The sequence below is a fragment of the Brachycentrus maculatus genome, unplaced genomic scaffold (genome assembly GCF_059751285.1).
Source record: "Brachycentrus maculatus isolate JH-2025_06_01 unplaced genomic scaffold, ASM5975128v1 h1tg000013l, whole genome shotgun sequence".
In the NCBI taxonomy this organism is placed as follows: domain Eukaryota; kingdom Metazoa; phylum Arthropoda; class Insecta; order Trichoptera; family Brachycentridae; genus Brachycentrus; species Brachycentrus maculatus.
Genome location: NW_028280767.1, coordinates 743,927 through 764,036, shown reverse-complemented (window position 1 = coordinate 764,036; position 20,110 = coordinate 743,927). Strand labels below are relative to the sequence as shown.

The window sequence follows — 20,110 nt, the reverse complement described above, 5'->3', positions numbered from 1 at the left end:
AGCTTGCTAGTAGATGTCATGTGTAGTAGTATTCGATTTGAACATGTTCAGAAATAGCATGCTTAATTTGAGCTTGCATGGACAGGCTAGAGAGCATGCCCATTTTAAGCATGCTCATTCGTAGCATGTGTATCTATACCTTATGGTTAACAATTATTGACCAAGTTTCCACGCTTAGCAACCGTTGTCAAGGTATACAAAACACAGCCATCTTACACACTCATTACAAGGTGATGTAATTTGTTTATCCTTTATAACAAACATTTTTTTACTCAAGTTATTTAAAGATTTGGAGACATATAAGGGGATATTGGAAATGTCAGTCCTGAGCCTGATTCCAGAGGAGAAAAAGAAATGCATCCAAAGGTGTGTACACAAAGCAAATAGCAACTGGTGCGGATATTAAATAATGTAACATTTCAGACATGAATTCTATGGATTTCCCTCAATATTTATGTGATCCTGGTAGGGAGGGGTATGTATTTATTATTAGTTTGCATTTAACCGGGACATTTGTAAAATTTGCGAAGGACATCCAATCTGTGGGAAGGACCGAGGCAATACATGTAAAGAATGTAGTGACAACTGGCATGAATCTCAATTTGTTACCAATATTTTATGATCGTATTTTATATAATGTTCTCAAAAAACATGTTGAAACATATGTTTTAAATGTTTTTAGCAGTGGTGGGATTCACCTGGTTCGCACCGGTCCGCTAGAACCATTGCCTAAAATTTTACGAGTTCACCCAACCTTAACCCTTTGTTGTCACACAATATTCCAATTGAGATCATGTTTCGGGGTCATCATAAAAGTCAATTGAAATTTATACCTACTATTATAATTGGAGCATTCTCAGTTGTTGTGTGAATGTTCTGTTTATGGGCAGAATAAAAAACAAAGAAATGAATAAATGTTAAAACTATTTTTTATGGGGGGGATAGGAGTAGTACCTAAAGGGTGAACCGGTTTTTGAAAATTTTGAATCCCTTCACTGGTTTTTGGTAAAATGAGAGTTTTTCTCATCGTACATTTTATAATAGTCCCTTATTAAGATACATCGAAACTAGTTCCATGGTCTTACTTATAACCCTTATCCGCATCCAATGGTGCATAGGGCACTGCATCGAATTGGCGCAGTGTTATCTTGATCATTACTTACATGAAGGCAAGGTGATCACTCTTGCGCTTCCATGGTCTAGGGTTACAAAAAACATTCATATAGGAGTCACAATCAATGTAAGAAATATTATAGGTGTCTAAGCTTGATATGAATTATGTATCATTCTTATATATTAATGAAGATGGAATTTGAGAATCCCAGGGCTTAAATGAAGTATATAGCTTTCTTCAATTGAATATAGGTGAGATTCATTCAGAATTAGTTAACACATATTTTTAGAAGAGAGAGAGCCTGATAAAGCATTAATTTTTTTTATATAGACTTCTATCTTTATTTGTATAAAAACAATAGATGCCCTGCTTCAAGTTGACACACTAATAATGTATATATATTTTTAAATATTAAAATCAAATACTGATTTTAAGGATCTACTAAGATATATATTTTATTTATAAAAAATGAAGATAAAAATTTGTGATAATCGTTTCACCTTATTAGAGCATTATCAAACTTCTATATAGTTTGTTTTTTTTTTTTAAGTAAAATATTCAACTTAGTAGACCCTAAAAATCTAAGTTTGATTTAAATATTAATTAAGGACTTCTACAGATGAAACGCCAAGTCAATAAATATACTGATATATCGCTCACTCCTTTCAAGAACGTCATAAATAAAAAAACTTGATTTTTCAGGAGAACGTTTTTAAAGTTTAAGAATATAACACAATGTATTAAAAATAAATATCAAGCCACTTCTCGAACTTTTTACTGTGCAACAAATCTTTTTAGGTAAAACCTGAATGTTTTTCCTCCATTTGAAAAATATTTAATATTTTTTAAAAAATAATTAAACAATACCTTTTCTTCAAAATGCAAAAACAACATTTTCTGTCCTGTAGCGTGTAAATATTAAGTTAAAAATATGCCTCTTTTGCTGGGATATAAGAGATTTTCTGGGCATTCCGAAAAAATGCACAACTGAAAATTGACGATTTTTGATTTATGACGTTCTTGAAAGGAGTGAGCGATATATCATCGAACGGGTGAAAAATCCAGTATCTGATGAATAATTTATAAAAATATCAATGATGTTTCTTAATATTTCATGGTACCTGCTTCACATATATGCCTACATCCACATTGTTAGTTAATCTATGTGATTTTATTACATGCTTGTATTTTTAATGAGTTCCCTTTAGATTTCACTCTGTTTATCTTTTGTTTTCTTTCTACATATTCTTGCTCACGGATGAATCACAGCCGATAGCTAATCCATAAGGTATTATCATTTAATATTCTTAATGTTGTGTGAACTTACCATCGTGTTTAGGAATAAAGGTATACATGTATGTATATCATCGATGTACACACATTTTAGCTCATGTGATGTATAAAACCTATTTTTTCGACCCCTCTCCTGCAATTCAAATGGTACATAGAACAATCGTGATGTTTGGAAGTTCAATGCTTGTAGTTAGTAAAAGAACTATGAAATTGCAGTCAGAATGCAATCTTTCAGTGTAGCAAAACCATGTATGATAGATGTTCCAATAGTGATATAAGGAAAAAGAATGCAAGGCTGAGATAAGCATTATTGACAATATAAAGAAAGGTTTGTTTAGATGGTTTGGGCAAGTGAATCGAATAAGTTAGTAGTAGAGGGAAAACAAGACCAAAGAAAACTTGACATTTTGAATACTTGAAAGTGGTAAGGTCAGGAGTCAGAACAGTTTAAGGGTGTGTATGAGGAGATACATGGTCCCCTAAACTATCTTCACTTAGTACACGACTCACTCCTTCTGTACTCCTGGTAATTCAAACATTAAAATGTGACTTTTTAAAAGTTATTTATTTATATATTGTACTGGTTCCAACCCTAATGCATGGAGTAGGCAAAAGAAAGATAAATATAGACCGAATTCAGTCGAAAAACAATCTCTCAGAAGGATGTGCTGTCAAGTGATGTATGATAGACGTTCAATGGTGATATAAGGAAAGAATACAAGGCTGAGATAAGCTTTGTCCATAAAATTAAGAAAAGTGTATTGAGATGGTTTGGGCATATGGAACAAATGAGCAGAGAGTAACATTCTGTACAATGTTATTCGTACTTGTGATTTTGAAATGATTTTGTGTGATCAAAGGTGCATTGTGTTTTCTTTATATAATGTATTGCATTGTGTTGTTGTCTTTTTGTATCGTGGTAAGAACTTTGTGCTAGGTTAGCCTAGGGTTGTCTTTTTATTCTGTCCATCGTTTGTTAGAATTGTGATAGGTTTGTGACAAGAAAAACTTGTGAAAGGGATCTGTAATAGAATGTCGATGAATAATGGCTGAGTGGGAAATGCGATGACTGAACATTTTCTGCAAATGCCTTGGTACTGTTCCGTGTCTATTTGCTGTGCTAGTCATGGTTGTTGAGGCGTCTGTGTATCATCCAATGTCAGGTTGGAATCGAATAAAGCTAACTATAAACTAACTAACAACTAATCCCTTTCACTGCCTATACTGAGGCACTTCTAGAAACTTGGTGGTGGTTTTACAACTTGTATTTATTTAGATTGGCAGTGACAGGAACATTTTAAGCTATTAAATGCGAATTCATAGTAAAATCAGGATACAATTTCGTTTCACATTTTCTTATAATGTTCGCTACTTAGTTGCTTTGCAAGAGAGGTCTGTCGAGAAGCCTAGATGCTTCTGTATCGAATCCGGGAATGCGGTTAGATTAGCTTTCAATGTGCAATTAGTTTAGTAAATGTAGGGGATTAAAGTTGTCTGTTCAAACAAAATAAGAAATTTATTTTAACTGCAGACAGTTGGTAGAATTCCATATTGAAATGTTGTGTAATATATCCAAGATAATACAAGGTTTGTTGGATTGAATTCTACATTTATTTATGTATTTGTTAATACGTGACGCGTTTCGTCTTCTTAGGACATTATCAAACACTTGATGATGTCAATTGAATAGAGTGTTTGATAATGCCCTAAGAAGACGAAACGCGTCACATATTAACTTATATATAAAGAAATGTAGAATTCAATCCAACAAACCTTGTTTTATTTTGGATATATTACACAACACAACTAGAAAACTAAATTTGTATCTTATAGCAATATAAATGATGGAATTTCTTATATGATTGTGTAAATTTCAACAGTTCTGAGAGTGTGTACAGTTCGAGTTCTCTGAAATTCCCATGCGCTTTACACAAAAGGAAGATTCTTCATCCGCTGCTCAGTTCCACCACGATGCTTTCCGTTGCCAACAACACCAGTCGGAGCGGAGACAAATTCGTCACCAAGAGGGTCTTGTCAGCGAAGGAACACAGGGTGAAACAGCTGCAGAACCAACTGGCTGATGCTCACTTTCATTTAAGCGTAAGATTAGTATTTTCTAATTACATATATAGTAAAATACGATAAGTCAAATGTCTTAAGCCTTAAATGCGTACGGTTGCAATTCTGCTACAACAATTTCATACCAGTTGAAGAATCGTTTTTATAATTCTGTTGCATATTCATCACACACCTAGGTGTTAGAATAAAGTCAACCTTTTATGTTTTGAATATTGAAAGCATTAACTTTGTAGATCATATTGATATATTATTTCGAGAAATAAACCTTTTATAACTAGATGGCGTCGGGAGTACTTTCTTGACATTTAATTATTGTTATCAGAGATTTTTTTTTTAATTATAAAAATTATGCATTTATGGGTTAAAATTATTTACAACGTTTTGATGTGTGTTCAAACACAAGTATTCACAAATTTGGATTATCTCCAATTATAGGAGTTATTTATCATCTCACTAATAGATGTCTCTAGTGAAATTCTAGTGATTCAATAACAATGTTTCGTAATTGGATCTTATATTTAGAAGTTTCAAGAATTTGAGTAGTGTGGTTGTCAATCATGGGTAGAATTGGTGAATGTTACATGTTTGTAAAGTGATCGCTTAAACCAGCCTATGACGGTCGTAAGCCCCGTAAATGCCCAGACTTCCATATTCTTCTTCATCTTTGTTGAGATGTCAAAAAATTATGCTTAAAATTATCCTTGGGTAGTTGAAATTATACCCTTACAGTCTTGACACAATTTTATGCCAGTATGTAATGAGTGTCCGCCTCCGTAGTGTTATGGTCAGCACGCTCAGCTACCGTGCCGGAGGTCCCGGGCTCGATTCCCAGGGGGGTCAAATAAATATGAGAGATTTTTTTTACTCTAGTATTAATTCAATATTACCCTGGACTGGAACCAGAAGCGGAGGGCTGATCACTTTTCCTTCATGTGTTAACCATCAAGATAACACTGGTGTGATCAGGTACGGATAAGGATTTGAAGAAGATGAATAATACTAACGGGCCGTTTTTTTTTGCAATAGTCCGGTTTTTTGGTCCGTTATATCCAAGTTTAGTTAAGTAGAGGTCCGTTATATCGAGGTTTTACTATCTTTCCATATCGGCGCAGGGTATGGAAGTATAATTTCTTTTTATTTGGAATCTGAGCCCGCCATCCACCCGCAGCAGTTATAGAGTCCTGAGGGACTCTCTGTCAGCTGCACATAGAGGAAAATCTTCAAATTATTTCTGAAGAAATAAATAATGCTCTATTCAATTAATGAGGGGGGAGGAGGATGTACGGACATAGGCCGACACTTCGTCCCCACCCCTCGGGATCCCCTCATTACCTCTGTTTCTATTATTAATAATAACAAAATAAAACAATAAGAAAACAGAAAATAAATAACAATGTTTGCAAAAAAATGAGGTATTTAAGTATAGTAAATCCGACCACTGGTCCACACATAGTCGTAGGGTAATGAAATATTCTGTTACAATGATTAAAGAAAACACTTGTTTTTTACCGCTCGAGTTTTATTATAGACTACATGTTTCAGAAGTTAAGCTTCCATCATTCAGGTCTATATAATAACTAAAATATAATATATAAAATTGTTCTATAAATAAGGAGAGGGGAAAGTTAGGGGGAGGGGGTTAGTCAAGGGGCGGAGTTTGAAAACAAAGGAAAAATGGAAAGCAATGGTGAAGAATTTTGAAACAATATATTATTTAATAAATTATTATTAGAATTTAGGTTTTTTTGGATTTCTAAATTTTCAAGATAATTCATAATTTGGCCTTTATATGGAACAAGGTGTAATAATTTTAATTTATGAGAGTGAAATGAGTGATCAGTATCTATTTTGTGATTTGCAAATTCCAAAAAATAATTACTAACAAGACCGCTATGATGTTCTTTTATTCTAATCTTTAAATTTCTCGCAGTTTGGCCTATATATTTTTTATCACTAATTTATATTTTTGTGATAAAAAATATATAGGAACATGTAGTCTATAATAAAACTCAAGTGGTAAAAAACAAGTGTTTTCTTTAATCATTGTAACATGTCTTACCACAAAGTTAATGCCGAAACAATAAATAAAATATTCTGTTTGTAGGAATTGTCCAATGAAAATCGTCTGCTGCGCAGTTTGCAGAAACGCCAAGATTCTGCTCTCCAAAGGTTTGTTAATTAATACTTTTGCTTGGATTCTAGAATGGCTAATTTTATCGGATTTCTGTTATTTCTTAAACGTTTTTCGCAGATATTAATTATTTATTTCACAGATATCTTTGTGGCAAATTTTATAAAACTCTTACTTATTATTATTTATTTAATAAAGCCATATAATTTTTTTAAAAAAATAACGTAATTAATTTGCTAGACATTTCTACTTTTGGCGATCTTAAAATTTATTTTATTTATTGTTTCGGCATTAACTTTGTGGTTAGACATGTTACAATGATTAAGGAAACACTTGTTTTTATACCACTTGAGTTTTATTAAAGACTACTAGTTTCGGAAGCTAAACTTCCATCGTCATGTCTGAATAATAAGTGAATAATAATTATGTTATAATTCAGACCTGACACTATTTAAGTTAAGCTTCCGAAACTAGTAGTCTTTAATAAAACTCAAGTGGTATAAAAACAAGTGTTTCCTTAATCATTGTTATATTAAAATTAGTTTTGCTGTTCTCTCCAATAATGACACTAAGCTCTTGTGCTTGGAGAGAGACTGACACTATTTTTTTTATTGTTTTCCATCAGTACCTTGTGAGTTTTTGATTAATATGTTTAAATGGAATTTAACGTATTTTTTAGATTTTGAATATCTTTAATTTTTTATATCTGTAAGAAGGTTAATATAGTATTTATTTATTTATTGAACGGCTAATGCCTTTAACATAATACATTTATACAGTATCTAATATAAAAATACACTTATGAATACACTTATAGAGAAACAAAAAGTCTTAAACATAAAATAATAACAAAATAACAAATAGTTAGCACTGGTAAATACACGTCTCCTTCACACACTATCAGCGAGCAGTGAGAGAGTTGAAGTTCTGCTGGAATTGTTTGGTACCTATTGTAAAGTAATTTTGGTATCTCGAAAATGAAATTTTCCACGTCAACTACAGCCTTCTTCTAGTGTCCAGTATTGAACAAGGCTTCTCTTTTGGATTTCCACAGTTCTCTTTTCTTTAGATCAAGTGTGGAGGTCCTCCTCCAAAAGTTACGTTTTCAAATTTGCACAAAAAATCATTTAAATGCAAATCCGTTCTGTTTTTTTGTATTCTATCGAAGCCTTTCTTAAAGTTGCGACAAAACGTGACCAATCCTGTGTTAAACCAATATGAAATCATTAAATCGCACCAAAACGTAACAATTTTACAAGCTAAAATTCCTGATTACTTAAAATCATTTATAATAGAAAAATGTCCGTGGTGTAATGGTCAGCGTGTTTAGCTACCGTGCTGGAGGTCCCGAGTTCGATTCCCAGGGGGGGGTGAAAATAAATACGTTTTAGTGATTTTACACTGTTATATTTATTTAATATTACCCTGGACTGGTTCCTGAAACGCAAGAGTGATCACCTTGCCTTCATGTATGTAATGATCAAGAAAAAACTGTGTCAATTTGATGCAGCGCCCTATGCACCATTGGGTGCGGATAAGGGTTATAAGTTATAATAATAGAAATATAACGTTTTGGTGAGGACATCCAAAAGTATTTAAAAAAACTCAAACTTTTCTTTAACCAAGCGAATGTTTTTGCCTAGAATTTTCACTCATGAATTACATGAAATTATAGAACTTTAAACATAAAGAGTAAATCCACTCACGAGTAGGCATAGGCTATGAAACTTATAAAGTTGAAGCCTGAGTAGGGACATGATAAACGCTGTTGCATAAGCCGTAGCTAGATTTCAGAGTCACTTGGACGTTAGGTAATTCTAAAATTATTTAACCACATTTATTTTTGGCGCTTTTCTTCAATATTGCGATACGGGTATTTTGTAAATTTTCAGGTACGAAAACGCAAATGGCGATATTCCAAAGCTCATCAACAGTCACACGGAGGAAATGAGGTCGTGGCAGGTCAGATACAAGCAGCTAAAGCTCCAGTTTCGAGCTGTGACTCAGAAACTAAAGGACAAGGACTTCGAGCTGCAGCAATTGCACGATGACCACAAGCACTTAGTCTCCTTGAGCAAGGATGCGTAAGTATCTCAAGGACTACAGCACAGATCTCCTTTTAATCCTTGTAATCTTTAACTTATCTATGATTGATTTAAGTAAGCTTTTAGATTAAGTTTTCGTCCGCCCCCGTAGTGTAATGGTCAGCATGCTCGCCTACCGTTCTGGAGGTCCCGGGTTCGATTCCCAGGGGGGTTTAATAAATAAAAGTGATTTTTTCACTCTAATATTTATTCAATATTACACTGGACTGGTACCTGAAGTGGAGGGCTGATCACCTTTCCTTCATGTTTAATCGATCGAGATAACACTGCGTTTATATGAAGCAGTGCCCTATGCACCATTGGGGTGCGGTAAGGGATTTATTTATTTTATTTAGTTTAACAGAGACGCTTTTATTTTAAAATGTATGCTAGATCCCGAATTATTTTACATACCGGGAGACGCCTGAAAACATGACCTCCAACGACTATTTAAAATACTTGATCATGCCATGTTTTCTTCTGTCTTCCATGCTTATCAGTAAATACGAGAACATATACAGATTTTAATACATTATTAGTATAATAAAATAACAACTATGTAATTTTTTCCACATTAATTTTATTTGACCAGCAACCGAGTTTCGTCGTAACCGACATCGTCAGACTGGTGTTGACGACATATCGCTCACTCCTTTCAAGAACGTCATAAATCAAAAAACTTGATTTTTCAGGAGAACGTTTTTAAAGTTCAAACATAAAATACAATGTATTAAAAATAAATATCAAGCCACTTATTTAACTTTTTACTATGCAACAGATCTTTTTAAGGTAAAACCTGAATATTTTTTCTCTATTTGAAAAATATTTAGTATATTTAAAAAAAATAATTAAACAATACCTTTTCTTCATATTGCAAAAATAACACTTTCTGCCCTGTAGCGGGTAAATATTAAGTTAAAAATATGCCGCTTTTGCTGGGATATAGTACATTTTCTGGGCATTACGAAAACATGCACAACTGATAATTGACGATTTTTGATTTATGACGTTCTTGAAAGGAGTGAGCGATATGTACCCCTAGACTTAATAATATTTAATAATAGCAATTATTGTTAGTATACCATATAAGGACGTTTCGTTAATATTTTTAGTCAGTGATTGATAATGTCTTATAATCTATATATAGTCTATGTATATAATCTTATAGTCTGTAATAAAACGGAACGCGTCACATACTATCAAATATATGTAAATAAAAGTAGAATTCGATCCAATAACCATGTTTAATTTTGGATATATTACCCAACAATTTAAAATGGAATTCTACCATCTGTCTGCAGTAACAATAAATATGTTTCTTCTTCAGCAATCTTATTGAACGTGAAAAATTACAAAATCAAGTGACAGAGCTGACGGAGAAGGTGCAAAAACAGAATGAGATGATCAACACCCTGCAGAGACGCATCAGTTTGGAGGCCAAGAACTTCAAACATCAATTGAATGTTGAAATGTTGAAGCACAAAGAGACGCAACAACAGCTGACCGAGGCGGTCTATCATTCCGACCAACTTTCTTCCGTTTTAGAGGTAAATTTAAATATTTTAATTTTAATCAATAATTTGTTTACACGACGGATTCCTCAGTTCTTTGGATAAGTTGCGCGTGGCTACGAGGATAGCCTGGAACGACTGGTTGCAATCGGTAGCCTGGAGCGGAACAGAGGGAGAGGAAGATCCCCACACGATGGACCGATCATGTTCAGGTGAAGCTCTACGTGTAGCGCAGTCAAGGGATAACTGGAGAAGAGTCACTACTTTCACAAGGGTCACAACCCTCAGTAGTGAGGAATAAGACGGAGAAGAAGTCGATATATTACAATGAACTAACTAACCAAATTTTAAAATGGTATAAAATCTTCAATATTCCATTAAAAAAATTACCTAGTTATACATATAATTGAAAGGATAGTACAAAATTGGTACAAAACCATGTCAAATCATTTCCAGTTCGTGGAATATTTGGATGGTTATCATAGTTGAGCAACAAACTAGTAAAATGTATAAAAATACTTGACTTTCAAATAGGTTTTTTTCAAATTCAAAAACAACCTATTTCATTTCAAATACATCCTTTTTCATTTCAAATACTACCTTTTTCATTTCAAATACAATTGTTTTCATTTCAAATACTTCCTTTTTTCATTTTGAAAGCGACCTTTTTCATTTCAAAAAACACATTTTTTAAATATCGTTTATCAAAATAAAAAATAACGATATATGCGAAAAGACATATTTTTACTATTAGCGAACAGAGAAAAGCGGAGGATAGAGACGAGTGGAGACTGGCTATGAAAGAAGCAAACCAATTGTTACACAGCTTGCAATCTACGAAGAAGAAGAAACTACCATAAATTGTTTGCTTTTTTTCAAATTGCAGATGAAAGAAAAAGTGATTGCGAATAATATACCTAAAAAAATGTTTCCCAAAATAAATAATCCTGGAAGCTCTAATAGTAGAACTTCTCTCAATGTATTCAACCTGGAAAACAGGAGTAAACACAATATGCTGGCAGCACAGTTATCTGCAAAAGGAAATTCCTCTTCTGATAGTCAGGTATTATAACTACTTTTATTTAAAGTTATTTATGACTTGATTGCTTGCTAATTATAATTGATTACAATAATTAAATAATTGATTATGTCTAAACTTCTAAAAAAATAAATAAGAAGAAAGACTTAGGGTGAACGATAGAGAAGAGAAACAGAGAGAGAGATAGATTCAGATACTCTCTGAAAAGATAATCACAAAACAAAATTTACATAAATAATATCCTAAACACGTGTCACAGTAGATTTTGAGATATAAAGGTATTCACTAAGTAAAAATTGAATTAATAATAAATATATAATAACCAGGGTTTTATTTAAAAAAAGGTCCCGAAACTCACTTCATGTCAAGCTTTTTACTAAAAAAACTTTTCAAATATTCAGTACAATACCATATTTAATCATTTTGACATATCGCTCACTCCTTCCAAGAACGTCATAAATCAAAAAACTTGATTTTTCTGGAGAACGTTTTTAATGTTTAAAAATATAATACAATGTATTAAAAATAAATATCAAGCCACTTACTGAACTTTTTACTGTGAAACAGATCTTTTTAGATAAAACCTGAAGGTTTTTTCTCCATTTGAAAAATGTTTTGCATATTAAAAAAAATAATTAAATAATACCTTTTCTACAAAATGCAAAAAAAAAACACTTTCTGCCCTGTAGCGGGTAAATATTAAGTTAAAAATATGCCTCTTTTGCTGGGATATGGTACATTTTCTGGTCATTCCGAAAACATGCACAACTGAAAATTGACGATTTTTGATTTATGACGTTCTTGAAAGGAGTGAGCGATATTATATAAATTTCAGTTATTCCTTCTCTGTCCAAGCGCCCAGACTATGGAATGAATTACCTCTCCTTGTAAAAAATGCACCTTCTCTTATAACTTTTAGGAAACGTCTGAGACATTACTATTTATCATTAGAATCCTAACTGTCCATCAATCCTCCCCCCTTAGTTTTTCCCTCTACCTCCTTCCTTAAAATTCCCTTTTCCTTTGCCCTCCTTACTATCATCTTTTGTAATTTATGTTTTTTAATATGTTAATTTGTATTTTGTGATTTATTTAAATGTTTAAGAACTATCTACCCTCTGATTGCAAACAGCTATACGTGTATATGGTATCAAACGTTTTGATCAATATCACTAGTCTGTTTTTGGTTGTTTGGAAGATATTGCTTTTTAGCAATAAGCCCGCTAATGTACTTATTTATTTTCTGTACATGAAGTTTAAATAAATAAATAAATATAATTAAAAATTTAAAAATTTCCTTAAAAGAAGGTGCCGGAACGCCATTCCACCGCGTTACGTTTTATGTACTACGTATTATGTACTATGAAAAGAGGATGGACAAATTTGTTTTTAACTCGTGTGAATGTGTGTTTTTTTTAGGTTTCCCTAGAAAGTAGCCCCAAATCAAGCCCAAGCTCTAAATCAATGTTTTCTGTGATTGGAAAATCCATGCAAAATAACGATATTCAGGAACCCAGCGCTGTAGCCATCAAGGCGTCCGATGGAAACATCAGAAATCCTTCAAAATTTGAAAATGCGACCAGCGAAAGCTCCCGCGACTTTGATAATGCGTCTTCAGGGTACGATATTGTCCAAGCGATAAAAAACGGGATGCCGAATTTGAAGATCTTTGAAAGTGATACAGAAGCGCCCAGAAGTTCTGACGAAGATGTCAGAGATCGTGTGAATATTATGAAAGATAACTTAAGAAAACAGTCGTATGATTCAAATTTATCTTTTGAACAACACGAAAGAAACGTCACATACAGAGAGATCAAGGGTAGCTTCTCGTCGGACGAATCGGTCCAGAGTGAGAATTCAAAACAAGCAATCACTAGGAACACAACAGCGAGAGGATCTTTAACCGACTTGGAGCATTCCGATTTCGGAACTACTCGTAACTTGCAAGATCGCAATCCAGAGATGGAGCTAAACATGCAGAATCTAGATACATATCACAAATCCCTAAGCGATATAGATGTGATGCTCAACGATGACACCAACGTCTTTGACGACTCATCCAATACCAAACCAGCGTACGATTTTGCAGGAGAGAAGTCATCAAGAGGCAAAAATGTTCCGATCTCTTCTGAAGTGAATAATAACGCGAGCAGCCACAAAGTCACGACGGAATTGAACAGCGAAAAGAAGAAGAAACTCTTGGCAGCATTGAAGGCCATAGATCGGGGGGATGATGACGGAATACATTTCGATGCCTTGAAGAAGACAAAAGCTCCTTTCAAGAGCTTAAATAATAAACAAATATTCAAATAGACATGTTTAAAAAATATATTTTCAGCATATTACATTACAAATGGTGTTCCCAATCATTTCATTACATTTTGGGAACTTTATAAATATATATTTATATACACATTTTACTGACAAATAAAATGAAAGTATGGTTATATTACTGAATGTGTGAACTAGATTATTGAATCGCAACATTTTCGGTGTGTCCAAATTCTCGTTCACAAATGTGAGTTTCTCCACTTAGGAGTTATTTTTACATTTTGACATCGCAACATAGATGAAGAAAAGCATCAAGTGTGGGTATTTACAAGGCTTATGACCTGTCATAAAATAATCTGGTCAAGAAAAAAGCTGAATAATAATTGAAATCATGTTTTCAGGCGTATCCCTGTATGTAAAATAATCCGGTAAGGTTCTTAAATACATCTGAATAAATGGGCCTCTGCTAAATAAAACCTTTTTTAATCAACCATAGATGGCTCTTGTGAGCTTAAATATAAAGCGTCATATGATATATGTGTGAGTTCCAAAAACTTGAGTAATGTTACTGTCAACCATGGGTAGAATGGTAAATGTCACACGTGTGTAAAGTGACCATTCGACCAGCCTATGACAGGTCGTAAGCTCTGTAAATACCCAGACTTTCATGCTCTTCTTCATCTATGTTGAGATGTCAAAATGTAAGATAGTTGATTATTCTTGTTTGGATGTATTATTTTATTCATTTTATTATTATTAAAAAAATGATATAAAACAAAATTCTTTTCTTTACGACATAAGTATCTCAATTTCCTCATATGATTGTTTTTTTAAGTGATTCTAACATATTCAACCATAGATGTCGCTAAAGAAGTGATACGTGGAAAATGTTTTTTTTATTTAAGTTTAAATATAACCTCAAAAATGAGGTTGGAATTAATGGGTAAATAATGTATTACTCAAAACCACTAGATTTTTATAAAAAACGGTTATTGAAAATTCACTAAATATAATATATACATAGGTGGGAAAAGGTTGTCAAAAATGATGGCAGATATATTTAGTAACAACAAGAAAAAAAAAGATACTACAGAATAATGGTTGAATTTCTGGTTCATCTTATATATTTATAGATGACGTTGTTGAAAGGAGTGAGCGTTATGTTACTCTTATGTATGTAATATGTTTTGAAATAAATAAATACATATTTATTTCAAAACATATTACATACATAAGAGTAACATAACGCTCACTCCTTTCAACAACGTCATCTATAAAAAAACTTGATTTTTCAGGAAATCGTTTTTAAAATTTAAAAATATAATACAATGTATTAAAAATAAATATCAAGCCACTTATTGAACTTTTTACTGTGCTACAGATCTTTTTAGGTAAAACCAGAAGGTTTTTTCTCCATTTGAGAAATATTTAGTTTTTTTAAAAATATAGTCCGCCTCCGTAGTGTAATGGTCAGCACGCTCGGCTACCGTTCTGGAGGTCCCGGGTTCGATTCCCAAGGGGGGTAAAATAAATATATGTGATTTTTTCACTGTAATATTTATTCAATATTAACCATGGACTGGTACCTGAAGCGGAGGGCTGATCACCTTTTCTTCATGTGTAAAAACGATCAAGATAACACTGCGTTTATATGACACAGTGCCCTATGCGCCATTTGGGTGCGGATAAGGGTTTTATTTTTTTTTTATTATTAATAATATAGTAAAACAATACATTTTCTTCAAAATGCAAAAACAGTTTCTGCCCTGTAGCGGGTAAATATTAAGTTAAAAATGTGCCTCTTTCGCTGGGATATAGTACATTTTTTGGGCATTCCGAAAACATGCACAGCTGAAAAAAGATGATTTTTGATGTGTGACGTTGTTGAAAGGAGTGAGCGATATGTGTATAATATTCCCGATGAGTTATTTCCATTACTCATTTTAGGATTAATGTTAACAAGGTATACAAGAAAAAACACAATTTTAAAACAAAGTAAATAAGATCCATAAATAAAAAACTAAAGTATTTAGTAGAATACAGTAAAAATAATAAACAATTTTTTTTTCAATGTAACCAAAACAATAGTAAAAAATAAACAAGACTGAAACACAAAAAATAAAGTAAAAAAGATAAAAAAAATAAACAAAACTTACACAGGGCAAAATGTAAAATATAAAATGATAAACGGATATAGTAAATAGGCATAAAAAGATAAGGTAAGAAGCATATGTAAAGGAAACAAATGAGAAAATATAACTAATTCCCAACACACATATCTTTCCATATAGTATTTTTCATTCATTCATTTTGGATCCCTGACTGGGTTCTATTTTTTATACATCGCTCACTCCTTTCAAGAACGTCATAAATCAAAAAGCGTCAATTTTCAGTTGTGCATGTTTTCGGAATGTCCAGAAAATGTACATACTATATCCCAGCAAAACAGGCATATTTTTAACTTAATATTTACCCGCTACAGGGCAGAAAGCGTTGTTTTTTTCATTTTGAAGAATATGTATTGTTTAATTATTTTTTTTAAATAAACTAAATATTTTTTGAATAGAGAAAAAACCTTCAGGTTTTACCTAAAAAGATCTGTTGCACAGTAAAATGTTCACTAAGTGGCTTGATATTTATTTTTAATACATTTTATTACATTTTTAAACTTTAAAAACGTTCTCCTGAAAAATCAAGTGTTTTGATTCATGACGTTCTTGAAAGGAGTGAGCGACATATCAGGCAGCTGGTTAATTTGGGTAAAGGCCTTTATTGTCCTTGCAATATATATTTATTGCAAGGATCTTACTTCAAACTTGGTTGTGTTTATCGGCTCCACGTTTTATTTGATTTAATTAGGGAATTTTACAGAATAGTCACTTCAGTTATATCGTTCACATAAATAAGTTACACAAAATAATTAGTTAAGCTTTATTACAAAGTTCTACATTTGTAAAGTTGTGAAAATATCTGGAAGTGGGATGGCAGGATATATGTATATATGTATAAGTTTACTACAATATATATACTCATAAACCCACACATTATTGTGGTCACCTATGGGCTGGACGCAGGATGCAGTAAGGAGACAAACATGTCATGTCATATGCAACAACCACAATATTATCATAGCTGTATGACAATTATAACCTAATTATAGTACCTAATCAATTAGTACCTTATTCAGACAGGATTATTCGCCCTACGGATGATATCGCTTACTCCTTTCAACAACGTCATATATTAAAAATAAACTTGATTTTTCAGACCCTTTTTTAAGTTTAAAAATATAATGAAATGTGTTAAAAATAAATATCAAACCATTTTTTAACTTTTTACTGTGCAACAGATCTTTTTAGGTAAAACCTGAATGTTTTTTCTCCGTTTGAAAAATATTTAGTACCTATATTTAAAAAATAATTAAACAAAACCTTTTCTTCAAAATGCAAAAACAACACTTTCTGCCCTGTAGCGGGTAAATATCAAGTTAAAAATATGCCGCCTTCGCTAGGATATGGTACATTTTTTGTGCATTCCGAAAACATGCACAACTGAAAATTGACGATTTTTGATATTTGACGTTGTTGAAAGGAGTGAGTGATATGTCAATATAAGAGTCAATATCAAATAAAAGTTCTCCGCTTATTAAAGGTTTCCTCATTCCAACATAGATGGTTGTTGTAAACTCACACGTACTGTGTCACGAAATAGATCAATATATCTAGGAGTTCCAAAAATTTAAGTAGCGTGGTTGTCAATCATGGTTAGAATTGGTAAATGTTACACGTGTGTAAAGCGATCACCAAACCAAGCCGATTCTGAGACATTGTACAAGAATCGATATAATTTTCACTTGAGACATCTTTTAGTGAGATGAATAAGCTTTTTTAATTAGCAGAAACTCTTATGTTTGTATGTGAGGTCCGAATCCTAGATCACATACATAATCAGAAACGCCAGACTTTTCATTTTATTATTTTAGCTTATAATTTGATTGGGAATCCGTAGTGTAATGGTCAGTACGCTCAGCTAACGTTCTGGAGCTCCCGGGTTCGATTCCTGGGAGGGGGTCAAATAAATTAAAGTGAGTTTTTCACTCTAATATTTATTCAATATTACCCTGGACTGGTAACCGAAGCGGAGGGCTGATCACCTTTTCTCATGTGTTTACGATCAATATAACACTGCTTTTATATGATGCAGTGCCCTATCCACCATTGGGGTGTGGATAAGGGGTTGAATGAAAAAATGAAAAATAATTTGATTAGATAATTTAAATAAATAAATCACATAAACTAGCCTATGACGGTCGTCAGCACCGTAAATGCCCAGACTTCCATATTTTTCTTCATCTATGTTAAGATGTCAAAAATTGTAAAAATCTTCTTATCTAACTCGCGAGAATCTGCGCATATTTTTTCATGATTACTATTTGCTCAAAATTATTCTGGAAGAAAATTCGGGATAACGATGTTAGCTACAAAAGGTTAAAAACATACATATAAACGAATAATCTAACTGTGCAAACAGTATATTTGAAACGTCACTTGACCCTTAAAAGGTAAGACCTATTCTTTTATTTACTGACTATTCGTTTTCATTCTTTTGTAAATACATTCTGATTTTCGTTGAAAAATTAAATAAACAGTCTCTTTTTTATTTTTTTCTCATCTTTCTATCTTAACCTAGCCGAATCTAACAGGGGGATTGAAATCCCCCATTTATGAATTTTAATTTGATAAACTTTGTTTATTATTTTAGATAAGAATTGCATTTATCGTTTATCTTGTTTATTATGTACAAGGTTTATAGATCATTTAGTGGATTTTTGTTTCTTCTAACTAAATAAAGACTCCTTTATTTGGATGTTAGCAAGATCCTCGCCGGATTTTTTTACATACTGGTAAGCGTGACGATATATGATGAGATATTAACATTTTAAAATATTTCTTCAGTGAAGAAACCCAGTTTTGTAAACAAGGATTTGAACACGATCAATGTTCCCACTTCTGTTTTTTCCGTACTCATTATATTCACATACCCAAACCAGCTCAATACACCTTTCATAATTTTCTTATTTTCTTTTATCACCATTCGAACATCTATCATACGTAGTTTTGCCTCACAATAAATATAATGTACCTTATATTTCCCAAGATTCTCTACGACACACGGCAGGTTAACATTTTTTCCCACGGCTGCCGTCATATTTGGGATTGGCTGTACGAATCTAGGATCGCCAGCCAGAGCTGAAACAATTTGTTTTTAATTATTTACATTGATAATATATAATATTCTTCTAACCCTTATCCGCACCCAATGGTGCATAGGGCACTGCATCATATTGACGCAGTGTTATCTTGATCGTTACTTACATGGAAGCAAGAAGATCACCCATGCGCTTCAGGGACCAATCCAGGGTAATATTTAATAAATATGTATTAGCGTGTACAATCACTAAAATTAGATAGGGCAATAATACGAGTATTTATGTTACGTATAAAACTACTACTACAACCATCACGCCGTTTCCTTACTCCTTTCAACAACGTCAAATATCAAAATTCGTCCTTTTTCAGTTGTGCATGTTTTCGGAATGCACAGCAAATCTACTATATCCCAGCAAAAGCGGCATATTTTAAACTTAATATTTACTCACTACAGGGCAGAAAGTGTTGTTTTTGCATTTTGAAGAAAAAGGAATGTTTTAGTATTTTTTTTAAATATACTAAATATTTTTTAAATGGAGAAAAAACATTCAGGTTTTACCTAAGACGATCTGTTGCATAGTAAAAAGTGGCTTGATATTTATTTTTAATACATTTCATTGTATTTTTAAACTTTAAAAACTATCTCCCGATAAATTAAGTTTTTGATTTATGACGTTGTTGAAAGGAGAGAGCGATATGTGGTTAAAAATAATATTTTACCTTGAGAGATGATTCCAACGATGCATAAAACCGCTTTATTAATTTCATAACGTCTTTTGTACATTTGACGACCACTCGAAACTACCATTTTGACCACATCACGGAACTAAATCACTTGTTATTTTGCTTCAAAACAGACAATCAACCCTTAACCTTCGAAACTTCGGAAAGGAATAAAAAAAAAACAGAATCACAAATTTGTTAAACCGTTCTTTCCTCATTCATTCAATCCACATGTTCAAAACATCTCAACACACCTTTCTTAATTTTATCGATAGTGCGTATCTCAGCCTTGCTTAAATATATAAATGTAACTTTACAATATTACTTTTGTTTTTTTAATTTTTTTTTTATTAAAAATTCTTAATAAATTATCAATCCAATAATCAATCCTTATTATGTTAATTTTTTGTGCTGGAAAACTAATTTAATTTAAAATCAAGACATCCTAACACTTGCTAATAGTATTTTTTTTAAACATACAAGGAGGCATAGAAAAAAACGTTGTGAGTTTAAGAATATATTTTTTTAAAGAAATTTAAAAATAAAAAAACAATATAAAATAATGTCATTTAGAGACTGGTCATGTATCATTGTTTTATGAAGGAATTTACAGTCTTTACTCTCAAAACTAATGAATAAAAAATCTTTCAGGAAA

At 32.4% G+C, this 20,110-nt stretch overlaps 1 protein-coding gene across 1 annotated transcript; it reads left to right on the top strand.

The window, feature by feature from the left end:
- Positions 1-208: 208 nt before the first annotated feature.
- Positions 209-14,269, top strand: LOC148313387 (uncharacterized). The gene is made up of 7 exons (XM_088263728.1): positions 209-366; positions 4,288-4,507; positions 6,591-6,655; positions 8,510-8,701; positions 10,029-10,248; positions 11,099-11,275; positions 12,671-14,269. Exons 1-7 carry the CDS (start codon positions 317-319, stop codon positions 13,562-13,564), a joined length of 1,818 nt encoding a protein of 605 aa, XP_088119854.1. The 5' UTR covers positions 209-316; the 3' UTR covers positions 13,565-14,269.
- Positions 14,270-20,110: the final 5,841 nt, after the last annotated feature.